The sequence below is a fragment of the Mus caroli genome, unplaced genomic scaffold, assembly GCF_978045245.1.
Source record: "Mus caroli unplaced genomic scaffold, Mus_caroli_1 scaffold_15, whole genome shotgun sequence".
NCBI lineage: Eukaryota > Metazoa > Chordata > Mammalia > Rodentia > Muridae > Mus > Mus caroli.
In genome coordinates this window covers 90,735,561-90,755,917 of record NW_028227270.1, presented here as the reverse complement: position 1 = coordinate 90,755,917, position 20,357 = coordinate 90,735,561, and the positions used below count along the sequence as shown (strand labels likewise).

At 43.4% G+C, this 20,357-nt stretch overlaps 1 protein-coding gene across 3 annotated transcripts in view; it reads left to right on the top strand.

Annotated features, from left to right (window-relative positions):
• Positions 1 to 18,861, top strand: part of LOC110307911 (type-1 angiotensin II receptor A) — a 53,002-nt gene extending 34,141 nt beyond the window's left edge. For 2 of the 3 annotated variants that reach the window (XM_021180177.2, XM_021180178.3), the window contains one exon: positions 16,879 to 18,861. In XM_021180177.2, the coding sequence (XP_021035836.1) occupies positions 16,931 to 18,010 (1,080 nt within the window). In that variant the 5' untranslated portion in view covers positions 16,879 to 16,930 and the 3' untranslated portion in view covers positions 18,011 to 18,861. Of the gene's footprint in view, positions 1 to 3,725; positions 3,814 to 16,878 lie in introns of those variants that run through there. The other variant, XM_029468347.2, reaches the window with a different exon arrangement.
• Positions 18,862 to 20,357: the final 1,496 nt, after the last annotated feature.

Here is a 20,357-nt window from a genome sequence, read left to right as displayed (position 1 = left end):
CTGGTTCAGGCTTGAACCTGTGCAGACCTTAAAGAGCATTTTGTCATTTGATTAGTCCAGGGATAATTTACCAACCAAAAGTGTATATGCTGTTTAGTGAGATGGTTTTGTTCCCTCAGTGTAACCTTGCAATCACCTGCACTTCACATGTTCTTTGTTATTTAATTCTTGTAACTGAGCCTTTAACTTGGCTTTATTGGGTTAGTAACATTGTGTAATCATATTATATTAGATCAAAAAAGCTCCTAGCATTGTTTTAATTTCTTGGCTTATACATAAGAATGTAGTGAAATGAACTTGAAATGTAAAACTTCATTGACTAGTATAGGTGTAAGGACATAGGAATGTATTTGGAAAATGATAGGATGGTGTGTCATTACAACGAGTATATATACATACACAATGAGTATATATACATACACATAAAATGATAGTAACAATAGATAGTATTTGATGGGAGCTGGAGAGATGGCTCAGTGGTCAATGTTGCCCTTGCAGAAGACCTGGGTTTGGTTCCCAGCACCTGTATGGTAGCTCACAATTGTCCAGCTCCAAGGATTCTGATGCCTTTTTCTGTCAATTGCAGGCAACAGAATGGTGCATACTTAGAGGTGTAACACTCAGAAGCATAAAATAAAATAAATAATTCTTTAAAAAATGGATACCATTTGTTGAGTAGGTAATATTACAACCAGTTCCCCCTTCGTTTGATTTAACCTTCATGTTAAGAGTATACAGGTGATTTTCATTTCATTTAAAGCATAGGCTATAGAAGCCCAGAGAGGATGAGTAAACTGCCTAATTCATGGTTTCTCAGAGATGTAGGGGAAAGTTTAACCCCACCCAAAACTTTCCAGTTGGTTTGTTTCTAGTCAACAGACTCTAACCACCAACCAAATCAATATTTCTACATGTTGGACATAAAGCTTACTCTATAGATTGGTTTTCCATTCCAGCCTTGTACTAACCTTGGTTTTGTTGTTGTTGTTGTTGGTGGTGGTGTTTGTTTGTTTGTTATGGTTTTTTGAGACAGGGTTTCTCTGTGTAGCCCTGGCTATCCTAGAACTCACTCTGTAGACCAGACTGGCCTCGAACTCAGAAATCTGCCTGCCTCTGCCTTCCAAGTGCTGGGATTAAAGGCGTGCACCACCACTGCCTGGCTGTTTTTTAAATTTTGATATGGTCTATTTACCCATATTTGCATTTCTGTTTTACCCCTAACTCTTGTGCTCACTAAGTGTAATAAGTGTGCTCACTTATTCTGCCATTTGTTTTATTCCACTAACCCTACAGCCAACACACACTTCCACCTCTTGAATTATGTTGCCCTTTCTCTCACCATAATTTTTTATTCCTAACTCTTTATCTCCCACATTCTGGAGTTGCATATCTTGACCTCAAATGTTGCCTATTCTTCAGCTTACAGAAGTGATATCTGTGATAGGCACTTCTTGATATTTCCATGTAGAGAGAGCAGAGTTCTTAATAGGGTAGGAGTAAAACCTCCTCTGATATAACTGTTCTTTCAAACTTCCTGGTGCTTTTCTTCTTAAACTAGCCTATAAGAAGCTTGAAGGAAATGTTTAAGGGCAATGAACTATTAAAATGAGGCCATAGAATGTTGTTTACAGAAGTCTTTTGATAACTGGTATTCAGAGAGTTCTCCCCCCGCCCCCCCCCCCCCGCTCAGAATTATCCCTTAGCTGTGAGAACTCTATGTCCTGATGGATTAGAAAAGCATCGTACAGGATGCAAATAACAGGAAATCAAGCCAAGTGTCCAGACGCTTGCTGTGCAGTCCCCATAGAACATCATTTGTCAGTATAATAGTCCCCAAGCTGCGTACATCCTCTCTCCTGGGCTTCTCTAGTCGCTTTATTCTTTTGAGTGCTTCCATGTGTTTCTATTTAATGTGCTGTCCCACAGAGAGGAACTCAGAATGGATGCAAAGATGAATTTTGTATGCAAATATTTGCCAACTCAGCTTAGACCCCAAAGGCTGCACAGTGTACCCAGTGGGCCTCAAGTCCACCCAGGGTCTATGGAAGTGGTGCCACCAGAGGGCAGACTTTGATTTCCAGAGCAGGTGGCTTGTGGCCTCTAGTGGAGATGTGGTGGCCACTTGGACAGGCCTCAGTTATCACTGACTCCTTGACAGCCTCTTCCAGTGTGCTTGTGCAGAATCCTTGAGGCCTAGAAAATACTTGGAAAGATAGTGGCCTAGAATGAGCTCATGATTAGATGTTTAGGTGAGTGCCAGTTCAGAGCCAACTTGCACCCAATACCAGCTTAGTCTTTTGAAAGGTAACTCAACAGAATTGTGTCTTTTTGTAAAATCTATAAGTATATAAAGGCAGAATATAATTAACTTTCTGCTTTAAAGGTAAAAGTTTTAAATTATCGAATTTAAAGAAAAGTAATGAAAAAAGAAGGAAATGAAACCAAAAGACAGGACAGGAAGGGAGGGGAGGGAGAAAAGAGGCTGACCAGCACTCACCAGTTGCAGCATGGTTGTCTTCAAGCCCAGGTAGTTGTGTACTGAGACCCATTCCTTGCATTGTAAATTAATTAGCACTCTCGGTGGTCTCAATGCACTAGACCCCAGTAGCCTTCCTCCCACTGTTTTAAAAGTGAAATATGCCATATAGTGTATCCTTAAAGGGCACAGTGGCCCTGATTAACAAACACTAGACTGTGGCATAGACACAGGACTTTATCAAAAACTGTAAACAGCACTACAGAGCTGGACATACTGGTTAGAGAGTCAATAGCATATGGATGGTCTCAAAGCCATTCCCTTATCATGACTCGCGTAGAGATCCAAGCAGGTAACACAGTACTTGGCATGTAGTTAATAGTCATCAATCATTAATCGATAAATGTCAGTCTCATTAGCCATAATTTAAGTCTTTTCTATGAATCAGATACTGTTCCAGAAGTGCAGACTGAAGAAAATCACTGTGTATTAAATAAGCTTAATTGGACACTATGTGAGTGTAGCTTTGTGCTGTTATGTAGCTGACAAGATTAACTTGCCATTTCCCTCATTAACATTGTAATCATCTCACAGAGGCTAAGTCTTCCTTCATTTAAGTTCAAAGGGCTGGAAGGTCAAAGGATGCTTCCTTAGCATGCAGAGAGTACTCAGTGTTCCCGAAGCAAACTTAAATGGTTGGCAGGCTCTCCATGCAGATCAAGTTCTGTGTCCACACTGCTCGAAGAGGAGGCTCGACTGTGACAAGCCACTTTCGCTCTCTTAATTTGATTTCTAAGTTTCACCCAGTGTATAGGAGATAAGCATCAAAATTAATTGGGGAGGATAAAAATAAACAAATGATCCCAAATAGCTGGGACACTCAGCTGGAACGGATTCCTGCATAGAAACGAAATCATACAGGCTAGCCAAAAATATTTTATTTGTAAAGATTAGAAAGTGGGACTAGTAAAGTGGTTCATTGGGGAATGACATGTGCCATCAGGCCTGGTGACCTGAACTGTGTTCTTGGGGTCCACATGGTGGGAGGAGAGAACAGAGTCCCTGTAGGTTGTTCTCTGGCTTCCACATGTATTCTAGGGCAGGCACATCCCTGAAAAAAAGTAAATTAAAAAATTTAAAATTTTTTTAGCTATTTCTATTAAGTCAGCGTATTGGTTTCTTCCAATCCAAGAAGAATCTAAAATTGTACTGTTCTGTTTCTTCTGTTGGGCTCCCCCATAAGCACAGTTGTTTTAGGTTTGGAAGCTGGACTTCAGAGAGCATGCTGGGGTATATGGAAGAGCAAGAGGATCCTCTTACCCCTTCATGGAGGCAGGGTGAGCCCATAAGCTTATGGAGTTTGGGCAGCGTGGATGCTGAGAAAGACTGAGATGAACAGCTTTGTTGGTGGGTAATTTAAGCAGAAATAGCTAGTTGGAAGCAGGCCCGAGAAAGGGAGAAACCACAGTGGGAGAGTAAACGGAGAAGGTGACAGTTGTGGTGTGGCACCGAGTGCCCTGGTGCACTGTGGGTCACCTGCCACCTCCCTGGCATAGCACTTCTAGACAGACAGGCTCTTTCTCCTTCACAAATCAAGTGAGAGAAGTTTTATTCACATTTAGAAAAGGAAGGAACCATCAGAAGGCAAAATGGTGTGTTGATACGTGTCTTGCTCTTGGAAAGAGTTCCCTTTTGACTCCTGTTCAGACTGTACACGAGTCCTGGGAATGTATTTTAATTTCAAGTTGACGTGTGACATCTGGTTACTCATTAATTGCTGTCACAGGAAGCCAAAGTCACCGCCAGCAGCAGCTCATTTTAGTTTGTGAGTGGCAGAGGGCTTTGCCTTTGATCCCAGCTCCCGCACCTCTTGTCACAGGCTATTCATTAGGAAGTGCAAGGACCTCAGTGTTGAGAGGCAGTGGGGCGGCAAGTGATAGGCAGGTAGGATGAGCTGCAAGTTGCATTGTTTTAACTGCAGTCAATGGTGTAGGATTTGCATCTTAAAATTATGCACAATTCAAGGGGAATTATCAAGGCTGGCAATGTTGCCCGGGCCACACATATGTTTAACAGTCTCTGAGTTTCTTGCTCCCAGGTCTACCCCTTGTTCTTGATTTAATTTATTTTGTTTCTGATACTGTGTTCAGCACCCCGATCTCTCTGTTGCAATCTGCTTGTAGTGAAAGAGATTAGTTATTTACACCCTAGCATAAATTTAAGAACACTGAGAAAAAACATGAGATAGGCATGCCTGTTTGTCTTCACAGCACGGCATAACAACGTTCTTTCTTAAGAACTATATGATCAAATTCTTGGCATAATCTCATGCTTTAAGTTAGTTTACAGTTTTGCACTTGACTACGTTCATAGCTGTCCTCACACAGCCCACGGGGTGGACATGCCTGCTAGGGCCTCGTAGCCCCTCATTTCCTGTTGCCAGTGGCACTGAATGTCAGAGTCGTGCACGTTTGCCACTTTAGCATCATCATTACAAACAGTGTTGTCTCGTCAGTTTCCAAATTGGAAAAAACAAAAAAAAGAGTCACATAGTTGAAAATCTGAACCCCTGATCCTATGGGAAGTAAGTCACATCTGTAATGCACTAAGGAGGGAGGCTGAGACAGTCTGTGGAGCATACCTAGGCTAAAGACCAAGAGCCTCTCTCACCTAAATCTCTGTGGTCTTAAGGTGGACCTACTTGTTCTAGTAGGTAGCTAGTTCCAGTGACGTCACCGAAGAGACTAACCCAGTCTACACAAATGAGAGACATTTCAGACACCTGTGAGCCGAAGGAGGGAGCGTTTTAGAAGATAGCTAGCACCATGCTAGGTGGTTCACCCAGTCCTGAATATGGGACAGACAGGCAGAACTTCATAAGCAACTCCTCATCTGGCTGCTGCAGTTTCTCAAGCTTCCATTTTTGATGCCTGCTAAAGGGCAAATGAAACACCGTTGACAGCGTGGCTGCTCACTGGCCTTGATTCTGTTTTTTGGTAATGATTATCATCATGAAGTTCCATTTGCCAGCTAAGATGCCTAAAACTGGATCTGTGCTTTTTGGTTCTTCTCGTGGGCTCTTCCCATTTCCTTGCATAATGCTGACCTCAGGGTGCTGTCCTGAGGAATCTGGGAATGGAGAAGGATGTGTGCATATTCATGCTTGCTTTCAAGTCATGAAATGGTCCTTTCCCCCCACCCATTTGGAATTCTCAAATGACTCTTCATATTTAAAATGATAAAAGTATTTTCTGCTAACACCAGTGTGGCAACGGGAGATTTTTAGTGTGTGGTTTAGTCTTGATCGCATATCTTTCATCCCAATTTTTCTTCACTTTTCGAAATAAAGACATAATAACATAAACAGTCAAGTTTGGGCTAAAGGGCAAAGAGGAAGAGCTTCAGAGACATTTATCAAAACTGAATTGTGGGGTTAGGGAGATGGCGCAGTGGTCAAAGTGCTGTCCAAGCATAAGGACCTGAGTTTGGAGACCCAGATCCTATGTAATACTACTGAGCGTGGGGGCACATGCCTGAAACTTCAACTTGGGAGGGAGGAGACTGGCAGAATTGGGGGTGGGTGACATCCAGTCAACAGAGTTAAAATGGTGAGTTCTGGGTTCACTCAGAGACCCCGTCTCATAAAATAACATCCCAGGGTCACCCTCCCACCCACGTACCTGACAAGCTCACCAGCAGACAGCACACACACAAGTGTGTTGTTGAAGCAGAGGTTATTAAGTAGGGGTTCCTAATAGTAGGCTCTTACCTTGAATAACTTCTGAGAAACAGAGGTATGGAGGTGACATGTAACTGTCATCATCTGAGGTTGAAACAAGTATCTGAGTGTCCTCTCACAACCCTCTTTTGGGCTTGGTGTTCTTTTACGTAGAGCTAATTACAAATGACAGCACATTTGGCTGCTATCACTACATCAGTTGCTGATAACTGATATGCAGGACTGAAAACGCTGCTTGTCTTGGGATCATTTGCATGAGGTCAGACCACAGCACAAGATACGAATGGGGAAGGGATTACAAGGTGTTGTTACCACTTAAACATGCCAGTCCATCTTAAATACTTAATTTATAGGCACCAATATTTGAAGAAAAACATGTATTTTATTGAGGGGAAATATTCACCCAGAAATTGCAAGTGAAGGGTAAGCAAAATTACCTTCAAGGAAGAAGTTAGATGGTTTCTTTTTAAAAACTGCCTTGTACTCATTTCTTACCCTTCTATTGTTAGCGTCTACGGACGCTGCATTTCCTTGATTTCCTCAAGCACTCTGAATGCTTGCAAAAAAAATCCCTGCTGAGTTGCGCCACAAGTTATGGGTCCTCCTCTAGCTGTGCTATTTGTTCCATGTGTGCATGCTCTTTCTTGGAACTTACCTTCCTTTGGGCTCTGTAATCTTTTCTGTTCAGCCCTCTGAAGGGGAACCTCCTTTGGAGGTTTCAGTATCTGGATCTGGAATGTCTGCTTGGGCATGGGACAGTTATCTAATGTGAGAGCGTTTTCAAAGCCAGTTCAAGGGTTCAACTTTCAACTGGTACTTTCTTCATACTGGATCAGGGCCACCCACTCTGACTTTGGCTGGTCTCAATCATTGTACAAATGCTTCCGTACAATATTATTCTAAATAGTCATGTCAATGTTGAGCCTCTTACAAATGCATCAGTATTGTTACCAAGGATGCTCCCTTGACTGCTCTGAACCACCTTTCACATTTTTAATGTCAGTCAGTGTGAACCACTGGCGCTGAAGGAGAGGCTGACCTCTGCTTGAGAAAAAGCTGGATTTGAAAAGTCTGCTTGCAGATCGACCCTTTAGAATGCAAATTCGTTCCCCAATTTATTTCGAAGTGAATGCTGTTGATGGTTTTAGGCGAGTCAGTACAATTTTAGACACTCCAAACACAGGATTATTGGAACCAACTGATTTGTGTGATGTCAAAGTAGGGTCAAGAGAGCAAAGAGGGAGGAGAGGACCACTTCCTCTTTGCCCTGGCAGCTAGGGCTCCCCTGAGACTTTCATGCATTAAATAAATCCCTTCCTGCTGTTTTTTATTGTCTTTTTTTTTCCTTTAAGACACTCTCATGCATATCAGGTTGACCTCCAGCGATGTAGCAGAGGTAGGCCTTGAACTCTTTATCGTCCTGCCTCTGCCTCCTGAGAGCTAGGATTATACTGCAACTCTGGGCAAACACAAGAGCAAAGAGATAAACTGATTAATCCTTGTTAAGACACGCATGATTGCTAGCCAAAACAATTTTTTATGCAGTAATTAACTTTCATAAAGAATTATCCAGAAATCAGACTGCTACCCAGGCATAAGTTCAAAAACCATAATAAGATTAATGGAAAAGTCAATAAAACATAAGGAAGTCCTTCTGAGGAAAAAAAAAAAAGCAACAGACCTCCCCCAAAGCGGAGCCCTAGCTTGTACATATTAATCCTTCTTTTAACTGTCTACTGTCCCCTCAGGCCATTTTCTTGTCCACGAGTCTGGTTTGACCCTGGGTGTTTTGTATGAGAGAGACACAGGGTGAATTGATTCTATGAGCCTGACAGAAATCCTTGTCAGTGCCTAGACTCAGCCTCCCATCTCAAGCTATCCGTGTGGTAGCTAGCTAGGAAGGCATTGCCAGACTTAGAGTCATGGAGGAGGGTGGATGCCTCCTTTACAACCCTTCAGTCCTATCTTACACGACTCTGTAACACACCCGTGTTAAGGAAGGGCAACAGTACTGCAACAGAGTCTCCTTAGAATCTGAAATGCCCTTGAGGAAGCACAGCTGTCCGTCCAGAAGATGTAAAAATGGCCTATGAACAGGAAGAAGGTAGCAGGTTCAGGGAAGCCCTTTTTGGTGAAAGCTGTTCTCTCAGAGTAAGCATAACTACTGGGCAGATTTAGTTTTTTAAAGGTTTTTTGAATTCTTTATAATGCACAATTTAGTTCAGTCTCAAGAATAGCTGGGGGGGGGGTGGTGTACCTCTGACCCTGGGTGGGGACTCGTGACTTTTTAAACCGTCCAAAAGATCCTGCAAGGACATCATCATTCCTCCCTTAAGAGTTAATAATAATAATAATAATAATAAAAGGGGGGCCTATCTAATTATCTGGACAGGAAGACATCCCTCAAAAATCTGTCTGTTTCAGGACTTCACTCCCTGGGGACTCTGGCCAGCTGCTGGCTGTTCTAGCTGGGTCCTTCCTGTGGGCCCTCCCAATGCCCCCTTGTAGCCCATTCCCATTCCTTTGTGCCAGCCAGCAATACCTGGTGGCACTCTCTACCTGGGAATTCACTGGCCATGCCAGCCTGTGAATCAGGAAGGTGATCTAAACGCTTGTGTCCTCCAGGGCAATTTCCTAGGTCTCATTCCCAATTCTGAGGCAGACCACTTGCTGGGATCTCTCTCTCTCTCTCTCTCTCTCTCTCTCTCTCTCTCTCTCCCTCCCTCCCTTTCTCCCTCCCTCCCTCCACCTCCCATCCCGGGACCCTCTTACCATCTCCTTTTATCCTATTCTGACTCCTCTGTGTCAACCATCAATAGCTAGAAACCCTGTCTACCTGAAAGCTCAGTGGCCATACTGGTCTAGAAATCAGTACAGTGATTTCCCACTCTCCTTGTCCTCCACCACAAATTCTCCAGTCTCTTCCCACTCTGCCATTGTCCCCCGAGATGCCACCAAACCTTGCAGTGGACCCAACTTTCCTCATTCCTAGAGACACTCTCAGCTCCCTCTTCTAGTTCATCCTCATTCCTTTGTGTCCTCCTGGGATAGCTAGAAACATGATCTACTTGGTACTTCTAGTGCCCACACCTGGCAAGGACCGAGAAGCATTCTTACCAGGCAACCCATAGCTACTGCGCTTCCCTAAGATCCAGAGAGGCCAACAAAAACCATGGAACCAAATCATCCCTACTCTAGATGGCCTGGACACCAGCCCCCACCCCACCCCCAAAAAAACCCCAGAATTACCCAAAACAACATGTCCCCAGCAGAAGCCAGCAACCGTGCCACAGCTGACCCTGAGAAATGCAATATAGCTCAAGCAAGAAAGGGACTTAAAAATAGCCATTATGAATGTTCAAGGACCTTAAAGAGGATGTGAATAAATCCATTACTGAAATCTATACACAAACAGTGTAATGAAGGGAAGAAAACAGTTCAAGACATGAAAGTAGAAATAGAGTTGCTAAATAAAAACCCAAAGTGAGGTAAAACTAGAAATGAAAAATCGAGGAAGTCATGAAAAACCCTCCCAGGTAAGCTTCAGCAACAGTGTGCACAAAGACATGGAAAAGAGAATCTCAGGCACTGAAGACATGGTAGAGGAAATGTATGGCTTGGTCAAGGAAAATGAGAACTCTGAAAAAAATCCAAGCACAAATGACACAATGAACAGAGTAAATCTAAGAATAATAGGAATGGAGAAAGGAGAAGAAACCCAGGTCAAAACCACAAGACAAACAAACAAACAATAGAAGAAAATTTCCCTAACCTAAAACAGGTGGTGTCAGTGAAGGTACAGGAAGCATTGTTCCTGTCTGAGAGAACTGCAAGGACAAAAAATGGAGAAGAGACTGAAGGAAAGGTGGTTCAACGACCAGCTTCACTTGAGATACATCTCATGGGGCAGGATGGGGTGGGGTGGGGTGGCACCAAGGCCTGACACTATTACTGATGCTATGATGTGCGTACAGACTAGCATGACTGTCCTCTGATAGGCTCTACCCTTATCAACAGCTAATTGAGACAGATGCAGATACTTATACCCAACCATTGTACTGAAGTCAGGGACCCCTATGATTGAATTAGGGGAAGGATTGGAGAAGTTGAAGGGAAGGGTGACCCCATAGAAAGACCAGCAGTCTCAGCTAACCTGGACCCCAGGGAGCTCCCAGAGACTAAGTCACCAACCAGGGAGCATACACAGTTGGGGTGGTCCAAGGCCCCCATCCCAACTGCCGGCAGATATGTAGCAAAGGACAACCTGGTCTGACCTCAGTGGGAGAAGATTTGCCTAATCCTGGAGAGACTTGAGGCTCCAGAGAAGGGGGAAGCCTGGTGGAGGTAGCATTCTTTTGGAAGCAAGGAAGAGGAGGAATGGGATTAAGAATCATGGGAGGAGAAACCCAGGGCTGGGGGGGGGGGCAATGGCTGGATAATGTAAATAAATAAACAAACAAATATAGCATATAAAAGTAGCAAATAGACTGGACCAGAAAAGAAAAATCTAGTAATCTAGTCCTTTCCGGAATCTCAAAGAGACACATCTGAAGACACACTAAGATGAATAGAGAGATTATCCTCATAATGAGACACAGAGCTCAGAAACCCCTCCATTGTGGGTACAGACTCTCTGTGTTAAACCTGCCCTAAACTCTGAGGTCTTGCACTGAACATGAAGTCTTTTCATTTTCCTCTTTCTGGCTCCCTGTTTCAGACACTAGTGACAGTCCTGTGGTGCTTGTTCTGCCATTTCTCCCATGGATGCCCTTTAGCCCAGGAAGCTCTCTCAGGCCTCCATGCTGATTCCACCTGCTTGTTTGACTCTAACTCAAAAACCATGGCTTTCTATCCTCATCTTTCTGTTTTTTGTCTTCCAGAGGCTTCCAAGGTCCCTAGCTTGTACGAGGATAGTTGTTTTTTCTCCCACACTCTAATAAAATTGCCCTCTGGGTTCCTTCTGGGTCTGTTTTTAAATTTGAGAGTAAGACCCTGCAGAGGGGACTCTGTGTTCCCTGATAGCACTGTCTCTCATTGAAGAGACGTTTATCATCTGCCCCCCACCCCCACCCCGGACTATCGAAGGGCTTACAGTAGTAAACAAGATGATTCAGAACAGGCCTCTTCTCCAGCAGCTGGCAGACCAGTGGGGAAAACAAATATGTCAAGATGATTAAAGTGTCAAGAGCTATAGCCAACGTTCCAGAGCTATGTAGAGAGGTTGGGAAAGCTTCGCAGAGAATGGAGCATGCAGAGTGGACAGTGTTTGTGTGTGGATTCTAATGGCTCTGCAAGCGACAGAAGAGAAGGGTTCAGGGTGTATAGGCTTCGTGAGAGGGATAAGGAAATGAAGTAGGAATGTTGGGGCATCTTTTTTAGGACAAAGGAGTCTTTCTTGGAGCCCAGTGGCCTGGGAAATTGATGGCCACCAAAAGCTGCCCTGAGCCAGTGGCTTCTGGATTCATGTTCTGAGAATTGAAAGAACCGAAGTTCCCATATGACAGGGGAAGAGTTTATTATAGAGTCACAGGTGGGGGTGTGTTGGAAAAGAATAGCCCTATATTCCTAGTGTTGGACAAAGGGACACAGGCGCAAAGAGAAAGTAACTTGTCAAGGCAATCCACTTTTGTAAAAGGTTTTTTAACAATCCAAACCAAGGGAGCGAGCACACAGAGGTGGGGGAGAGGTCACATAGTGTTTATCCTATTGCAGGGTGGTGACTGTTTGTCACCCTCTTGGTGGGAGCTTGACCTAATAAACTGACACAATTGGATAATTCAGAATTGGAGCAAAAGGGAAGGGTGTGATAGAGTCAAGTCTCAGGAATGCCTGGCATCCAGGACTTGGGCAAACAGACAAAGATGTAAGAATTTCTCAAGCTGAGAGAGGTTAATGGAGAATACTAGCCCTCAGTGGGCTAGCTATCTTTAGTGGAAAAGTAAAACAACAAAACCCATTTTTCTCACAATAGTCACTGGATATAGGGGGTCACGGTTTGTGCAGAACCAGCCAAGTTCTGCCATTTATCCTCAATAAGTCAACAAAAGGAGCCAAACTAAAGGTAAAACTGAAAAGGGGGATTCATTCAATGTAGCCTCAGGGACAAAGAGATCCAGTGACCCTTCTGGAGTCCATCTTCAGGGTCCTAACCTGAAGAATAGAATTTCATCGAAAACAAGAGATATGTATATGCCAGGGTGTGGTCCCATGCCCACCACTGTTGATGTCTCAGCCTTAAGTCTCTCCTGTGAGGTAAGTCTTTCTCCAGGACACTCGCTTCCACTCACAGCAGGAAATTCCTGGGGGGGGGGCGAATTGTAATTTTTTTCTACTTCATTTTTTTTCAGTAGTCAGGTAGCCAAAGAGAGAAGCATACAGAATATGTATGTTCATTCCCACCAGATAGGCCAATTACAAGAGTTGAAAAAGAAGACAGCCATGCTATTTAGGTGAACATGAAGGTCAGCCCAAGTGACAGACAAGAAGTTTCATAGTAAGTGTGGGAGGAAGAGTGCAGAAGCCCAGGGCACTAGATAGAGACTCCTTGAGTTCTGGATAGCACTCAAAAGAAAGGCAGAAAAGCAAGAAGAGGCAAAGGTATGCCTACTGGAGTCAGGACTCAATAGATATGATAGACAGACCCAACAGAACCCCAGACTCTCCCGGACTGCTCCAGAAGGCAGGAATCCTGGGAAGAAAACTTCTCATTCCGGAGATGAGCATTCTTTCCTCCTGTCTCTTTACCCTTCTAGAGGATCTGCATTCCTAAGGGTGATACTGGTTTCTTGGTTTAACCAGGTAACTGACCCTCCCACTGCATTAGTGTTTTTGTTTTGGGATTCCTTGGAATGTCAGGACTCCACAAAGGTCAGAGAAACAGCTTTCCTAATTGGCCCTCACTGAGCCCTAATCAGGGCCACTGTAACAGTGGGGCTGGAAACTAACCACTCAGATAGGAACTGTAACTTCTTCACCTGCAGAAAGAAGGCTAAAATAAGGTCACTTAAAAGCCTTCCTTTTTATAATAGTCAGAAGCTGGAAAGAATCCAGATGCCCCTCAACAGAGGAATGGATACAGAAAATGTGGTACATTTACACAATGGAGTACTACTTAGATATTTAAAAGAATGAATTTATGAAATTCCTAGGCAAATGGATGGACCTGTAGGGCATCATCCTGAGTGAGGTAACCCAATCATAAAAGAACTTGCATGATATGTACTCACTGATAAGTGGATATTAGCCCAGAAACTTAGAATACCCAAGATATAAGATACAATTTGCAAAACAAATGAAACTCAAGAAGAACAAAGACCAAAGTGTGAACACTTTGCTCCTTCTTAGAATTGGGAATAAAACACCCATGGAAGGAGTTACAGAGACAAAGTTTGGAGTTGAGATGAAAGGATGGACCATCTAGAGACTGCCATACCCGGGAATCCATCCCATAATCAGCCTCCAAACGCTGACACATTGCATATACTAGCAAGATTTTGCTGAAAGGACCCAGATATAGCTGTCTCTTGTGAGACTATGCCGGGGCCTAGCAAACACAGAAGTGAATGCTCACAGTCAGCTATTGGATGGATCACAGGGTCCTGAGTGGAGGAGCTAGAGAAAGTACCCAAGGAGCTAAAGGAGCTAATTTGAACTAACCAGTACCCCCAGAGCTCGTGTCTCTACCTGCATATGTATCAGAAGATGACCTAGTCGGCCATCACTGGAAAGAGAGGCCCATTGGTCGTGCAAACTTTATATGCCCCAGTACAGGGGAATGCCAGGGCCAAGAAGTGGGAGTGGGTGGGTAGGGGAGCGGGGAGGGGGAGGGTATGGGGGACTTTTGGGATAGCATTGGAAATGTGAATGAAGAAAATACCTAATTAAAATTTAAAAAGAAAAAGAAAAGAAGTCTGCTTTGAAACCCCCTCCCCACGGAGAAATGTAAAGATGATCTACTCATGCTAATTGGGCATTGAGTATGGATGATGGCTTACTGACTGGAGCATGAGTGACATCAAACAGCTGCATCATGGCACCATGGCCAGGGGAGTGAAGACATCATGCAGCTGTACCTTCAAGTCCCACTTCCATCCACTGCCACTTCTATACTCAAGGACCTCCCACGGCCACTTGCTGTGTGACAGACAGGAGAAAGCTGAGTATCTGATTAGGGTTCTAGGATCCTTTTCTTTTGCTATCATGGAGTATTAACTCCATTGCTCTGATAAAGTCTTGCTATCACTGTATTATTCTGCTTAGTTCTTTGCCTTGGTTACTGGGGCAAAGGTTCTCTCTGCAAGAAGACTTACAAGATGACTATTTAATGCCTAGAGGAAAAAGCTACAGAGCAATAGGAATCTTTCCTGTCTCCTATTCGTGCTCTCTCTCTCTCTCTCTCTCTCTCTCTCTCTCTCTCTCTCTCTCTCTCTCTCTCTCTCTCTCTCTGTGTGTGTGTGTGTGTGTATGTGTGTGTGTGTGTTTGTGTGTGTGAGTTTCCCTCTTTAAATTTTTCTGATGGACTCAGAAATCTTCATATAAATCTCAGAATCTTATAAATATTCAGAATCATACAATTGAACAGTATGAGTGACTATATAAAACCTAGGAAGGCATAGTTGCAGGAATCTTCAGGGTACCACCCCTCCCCAAGCTCCTGGTTACTCCTGAAACCCCAAAAGCATCACGTCTAGCTCCAGCGCTCTGTAAAGTCAAGTCTTGCTGGTAAACCTTGCCTACTTCTGCATCTCCATCCTCGATGGCATAAACGGTTAACCTCATAGTCAAGCTCTGGATGATCTAATGGAAGCTGACATCCAGACACTTGCACGTTAAAGAATAGACAGTTTCAGCCTGCATATGGCGAAGAGCCAAGGACAGAACCCTGGGCCCAGTGACCTCAGAGGACATTGGCATGTGGATGCTACTTCTTCATGGGTTCCTGTGTGTGTCCCTAAACAAAGAATTGGGCAGAGACACATGGACAGTATCAAACTCAGTGAGAGATGCTATTGGGTGGTTCTATTTCCAAAGGAGCAAGTGAGGAGGGCGGGTGAAGAGTTTGGAAGACCAGTGGCCATGCTGGGAAGAGGATGGGGGCTTTTATGTTAGACGTCACATGGGCATGTTGGCTCATGGGCATAGCTTGTGTTTTCCTTGCCAGGCTCATTGTTCCATGTCGCTCTAAGTACAACTCCACACATCCTACATCTCCCTGGCTTTGTCTCCACTGGGCTGTGCATCTCCCTATTTTACAGAGCCACAGGGCACCTTCAGACTCTAACATGTCTCTGGAGAGCTTCTGCCTGCTCTGGCAGCTTCAGCCAGATCGAGGAGCCGAGGTGCTGCGCATGCTCCCTCTTCCTCTTTGCCAATAGATCATCCCTGAATGCTAATCTTGCAGCTTTGGAGCAAAGCCACCCAGATCTCATCCTCTACCTGTTCCTTCCTCACTGTCAGTCACACCAAGCGTTCCTTCCTACCCTATCTTCCGTCTACAGATATAACCACCAAAAGACATCTATTTCGACGGTTAGTAAGGGAGAATTCTAATAATTTTTATCCCTAAGTAAAGATTATGAAGTGAAATAAGTTGTTTAGTGACTAGGATTCAGATGTGCCGAGCCTGTGAGGTTAAAGATTAATTAGATCATATTGGAAACAACTTTCAAGATACTCTGAGAAATTAATTTCATTTTTTGACTATATTTTCTGAAATGTAGTTTTTACTTCCAACTGGTTTTGTTTGTTTTTTATTTTTTATTTTTCTTTTACCCCCAGACACACTCAAATAGGACCACACTTCCATTTCTTCCCACTATAATTGGGGAACACATACATGTTTTGTTGTTGTTGTTTTTCTGTTGTAAACTTCACGAGAGACAGCTGTGTTGCCACATCCCCCATCTTAATCTTTTTTGACAGATATACCTCGTTGACAAGCACTTCAAGCTCCAAGAAGTGCCACTTGTAATACGGTCTCCTTAGCATATTACAAGGAGGTGGGACCTTTAACAGCTGCTGGAATTGTTGCTTTAACGTAAGACCTGAGAAGAACAGGTTAAGGAGAAAGGACTTCTGGTATGAGAGTACAGGTTGCTTGAGGAGGGAGGCATGGCCATGGGGGCAGGACAGAAGGCAGCTGTTACAGAGCATCCACACCAGGGGGATGCTGACTGCTGATGTTCAGCAAGCTTTCTCTGTTATGCAATCTGAGACACCAATTCACGGGACAGAGCCCACAACAGTACAACAATCTCCTCACCTCAATGACCTTAGTCTAGACCATTCCTCAAACATCCCCAGAGGCTGGTCACTTACTCTGTTGCATCTACATCCTGTCAGGTTGACAAACTGTACTAAGAATCAAAGGGTTGATTACGACTTATAAAGGAGGGGTCCATCACTCTATGATCTTCAAGACTGCTGATGTCTGATTGGCCAGTTAACAGTACGTAGGCATACGCTCCGGAAAAGTGGGCGGGCCATCGTAGATTTTATCAGTTCACGAGGTTTCTTCAGAAGATATGATCTAATGGTTTGTTTTTTTCCCCCAAAGAGTAAAGTAGAATTACAAGATTTGTTGTTGAGAATGAAATTTGCTTATTTACAACTGGACCTTAAAACTTGTAACTTTTTATGCTCTTTGGATTTTTATTTTTTCCAGATCAGGTGCATTTTGAACAGTGTCTGAGACCAACTCAACCCAGAAAAGCAAAATGGCCCTTAACTCTTCTACTGAAGATGGCATCAAAAGAATTCAAGATGACTGCCCCAGGGCTGGCAGGCACAGTTACATATTTGTCATGATCCCTACTCTCTACAGCATCATCTTTGTGGTGGGAATATTTGGAAACAGCTTGGTGGTGATCGTCATCTACTTTTACATGAAGCTGAAGACTGTGGCCAGTGTCTTTCTTCTAAATCTCGCCCTGGCTGACTTATGCTTTTTGCTGACTTTGCCCCTGTGGGCTGTCTATACCGCTATGGAATACCGCTGGCCCTTCGGCAATCACCTATGTAAGATCGCTTCGGCCAGCGTCAGTTTCAACCTCTACGCCAGCGTGTTCCTGCTCACGTGTCTCAGCATCGATCGCTACCTGGCCATTGTCCACCCGATGAAGTCTCGCCTCCGCCGCACGATGCTGGTGGCCAAAGTCACCTGCATCATCATCTGGCTGATGGCTGGTTTGGCTAGTTTGCCAGCCGTCATCCACCGAAATGTGTATTTCATCGAGAACACCAATATCACTGTTTGCGCTTTTCATTATGAGTCCCGGAATTCAACACTCCCCATAGGACTGGGCCTTACCAAGAACATCCTAGGCTTCCTGTTCCCTTTCCTAATCATTCTTACCAGCTATACTCTTATATGGAAAGCTCTAAAGAAGGCTTATGAAATTCAAAAGAACAAGCCAAGAAATGATGACATCTTTAGGATAATTATGGCGATTGTGCTTTTCTTCTTCTTCTCCTGGGTCCCCCACCAAATATTCACTTTCCTGGATGTGTTGATTCAGCTGGGCGTCATCCATGACTGTAAAATTGCCGATATTGTGGACACTGCCATGCCCATAACCATCTGCATAGCGTATTTTAACAATTGCCTGAACCCTCTGTTTTACGGCTTTCTGGGGAAAAAATTTAAAAAGTATTTCCTCCAGCTCCTGAAATACATTCCCCCAAAGGCCAAGTCGCACTCAAGCCTGTCTACGAAAATGAGCACGCTCTCCTACCGCCCCTCAGATAACATGAGCTCAGCCGCCAAAAAGCCTGCGTCTTGTTCTGAGGTGGAATGACAGGTTCAAAGCTTGCTGGCAATGTAATGCCCTGACAGAAGCCAGGGCAGCTTTGGACTAAATGGCTCACGACCAAAGGAGCATTCACCACCTCTCCCACCTCAGGATCTAAGCAGAAAATGCATTCAACAGACTGTAGATATTGTCTGAAGCTCTGAGAGAAAGCTTTGAAGAAGTAACCAAGCAAAGCTGTCTTACATTAATAGATGATGGCTGCCCCAAGGACGTGTCAGGAGCTGGATGGATTTGTGGGTTTAAAACGGTTTGCTGGCAGACACGCAATCACAGCTATCTCCTTTTGCTATGCTCCTTTTGATTTCCACACATAGGTATGTAGCATGTGCTAAATATTTAGACAAGAAACAAGAAATGGAAGTCAAGGTTACTTGTTCTGCTCAGTTCCCCAAGGGCAAGGAACCTTGTTTGTCCCTTTAGTCATTAGCAATGGAGACCCACGTGTCCCGGTTACTACACATACTTTGAAAAGATCTGCTAACCTGGAGTCATCAAGTTTCAGGAGCCCTTTGTACAATTCAGCCAGTGTCTTAGAAACCTGTTCTGTCCCCAAACAATGCCAGCTAGTGTTGTATTTATGTAGCAGTGTAAGCAAAGTTACACATCAAAGTTGCACTGCTTGTAACAACCGTGACATACTAGGTATATCAGCTTTAGTTCACATCTGAGAAACATATACAGTCGGGGGTGAATAGACTACATATCATACAATCTGCCTTGTTCTCTAAAAGTATATATCCTCCACATATATGTACATATGTATCTCTAAGCTGTCATTTGATGAAGTTTTGGCAATGTATGTTTACCTCTAAATAAAGTAATTTTATTGTAATGTATTTGATCTTTATTATTTCAAATAGAAGCCTATCTATTTTTACAATGACTTGGATAGAAGTAAAAACACAAAACTACAAGTGTATTTTTGCTTCCAGTTTCACCTGGCTGATGGTTTAATATGGCTAGATATAGGCTTTATATCCCACTGTTGAAAAGGCCAAGAAGGAACCAGCTTGGACCCCATAAATGTGGGGAAAATACACCATTTTAAATTTTTTGAAGTTATTCATATAACACCAAAAATGTTTTCATTGCTTATAACATTAAATTGATACTTTTTTTTAACCCATATAAGTTTTTAAATAATTGGATGCATCTAGTTATATGCATGATCACTGCAGGACATTTAGAGGCTCTGGAAAGCACAAAACAATAGTCATATTTAGTTCTTCAGTGCAAACACAAAAAACAAAAACAACAAAAACCCCCAAACATTCATTTCCGTATTTTAGGCCATAAATAGGAAACAGAGAGTGACTTAAAATGTCTGAAGTCTTCTGAAACCTCCAGGTCCACCCCAGTGACAGCCATAGTGGCTTCACCAAGCATGTCATATCTACTAATCCCCCCAGCACTGCCCAGCCACCAACTGGGGACCAAGGTTTCATACTCATCATACACATATGCATACATACATACATACATACATACATACATACATACATACGTAAGTTATGGTGTTGGAGTCATAATGTATATGCCATTCTGCATACAGACTTGTCCCTCAGTTTCATTGCATAGTGCTTAGTATACCATTAACTGCATTTCTTCAAACATTTCAGTACTGTTTTTAGTTTTGTTTTGTTTTGGTTTGGTTTTTTGTTGTTTTGTGTTGTTTTTTGTTTGTTGTTTGTTTTGTTTTTTGTTTTTTGTTTTTTGTTTTTCTTTTTCTTTTCTTTTTTTTCATCTATGTACATAATTTTTATTAGATATTTTCTTTTTTTTAATTTTTTAATATTTTTATTACATATTTTCCTCAATTACATTTCCAATGCTATCCCAAAAGTCCCCCATAGCGCCCCCCACTTCCCTACCCACCCATTCCCATTCTTTTGGCCCTGGCATTCCCCTATATTGGGGCATATAAAGTTTGCAAGTCCAATGGGCCTCTCTTTCCACTGATGGCCGAATAGGCCATCTTTCGATACATATGCAGCTAGAGAAAAGAGCTCCGGGGTTCTGGTTAGTACATCATGTTGTTCCAACAATAGGGTTGCAGATCCCTTTAGTTCCTTGGGTACTTTCTCTAGCTTCTCCATTGGGAGCCCTGTGATACATCCAATAGCTGACTGTGAACATCCACTCCTGTGTTTGCTAGGCCCCGGCATCGTCTCACAAGAGACAGCTATATTTGGGTCCTTTCAGCAAAATCATGCTAGTGTATGCAATGGTGTCAGCGTTTAGAAGCTGCTTATGGGATGGATCCCTGGATACGGCAGTCTCTAAATGGTCCATCCTTTCATCACAGCTACGAACTTTGTCTCTGTAACTCCTT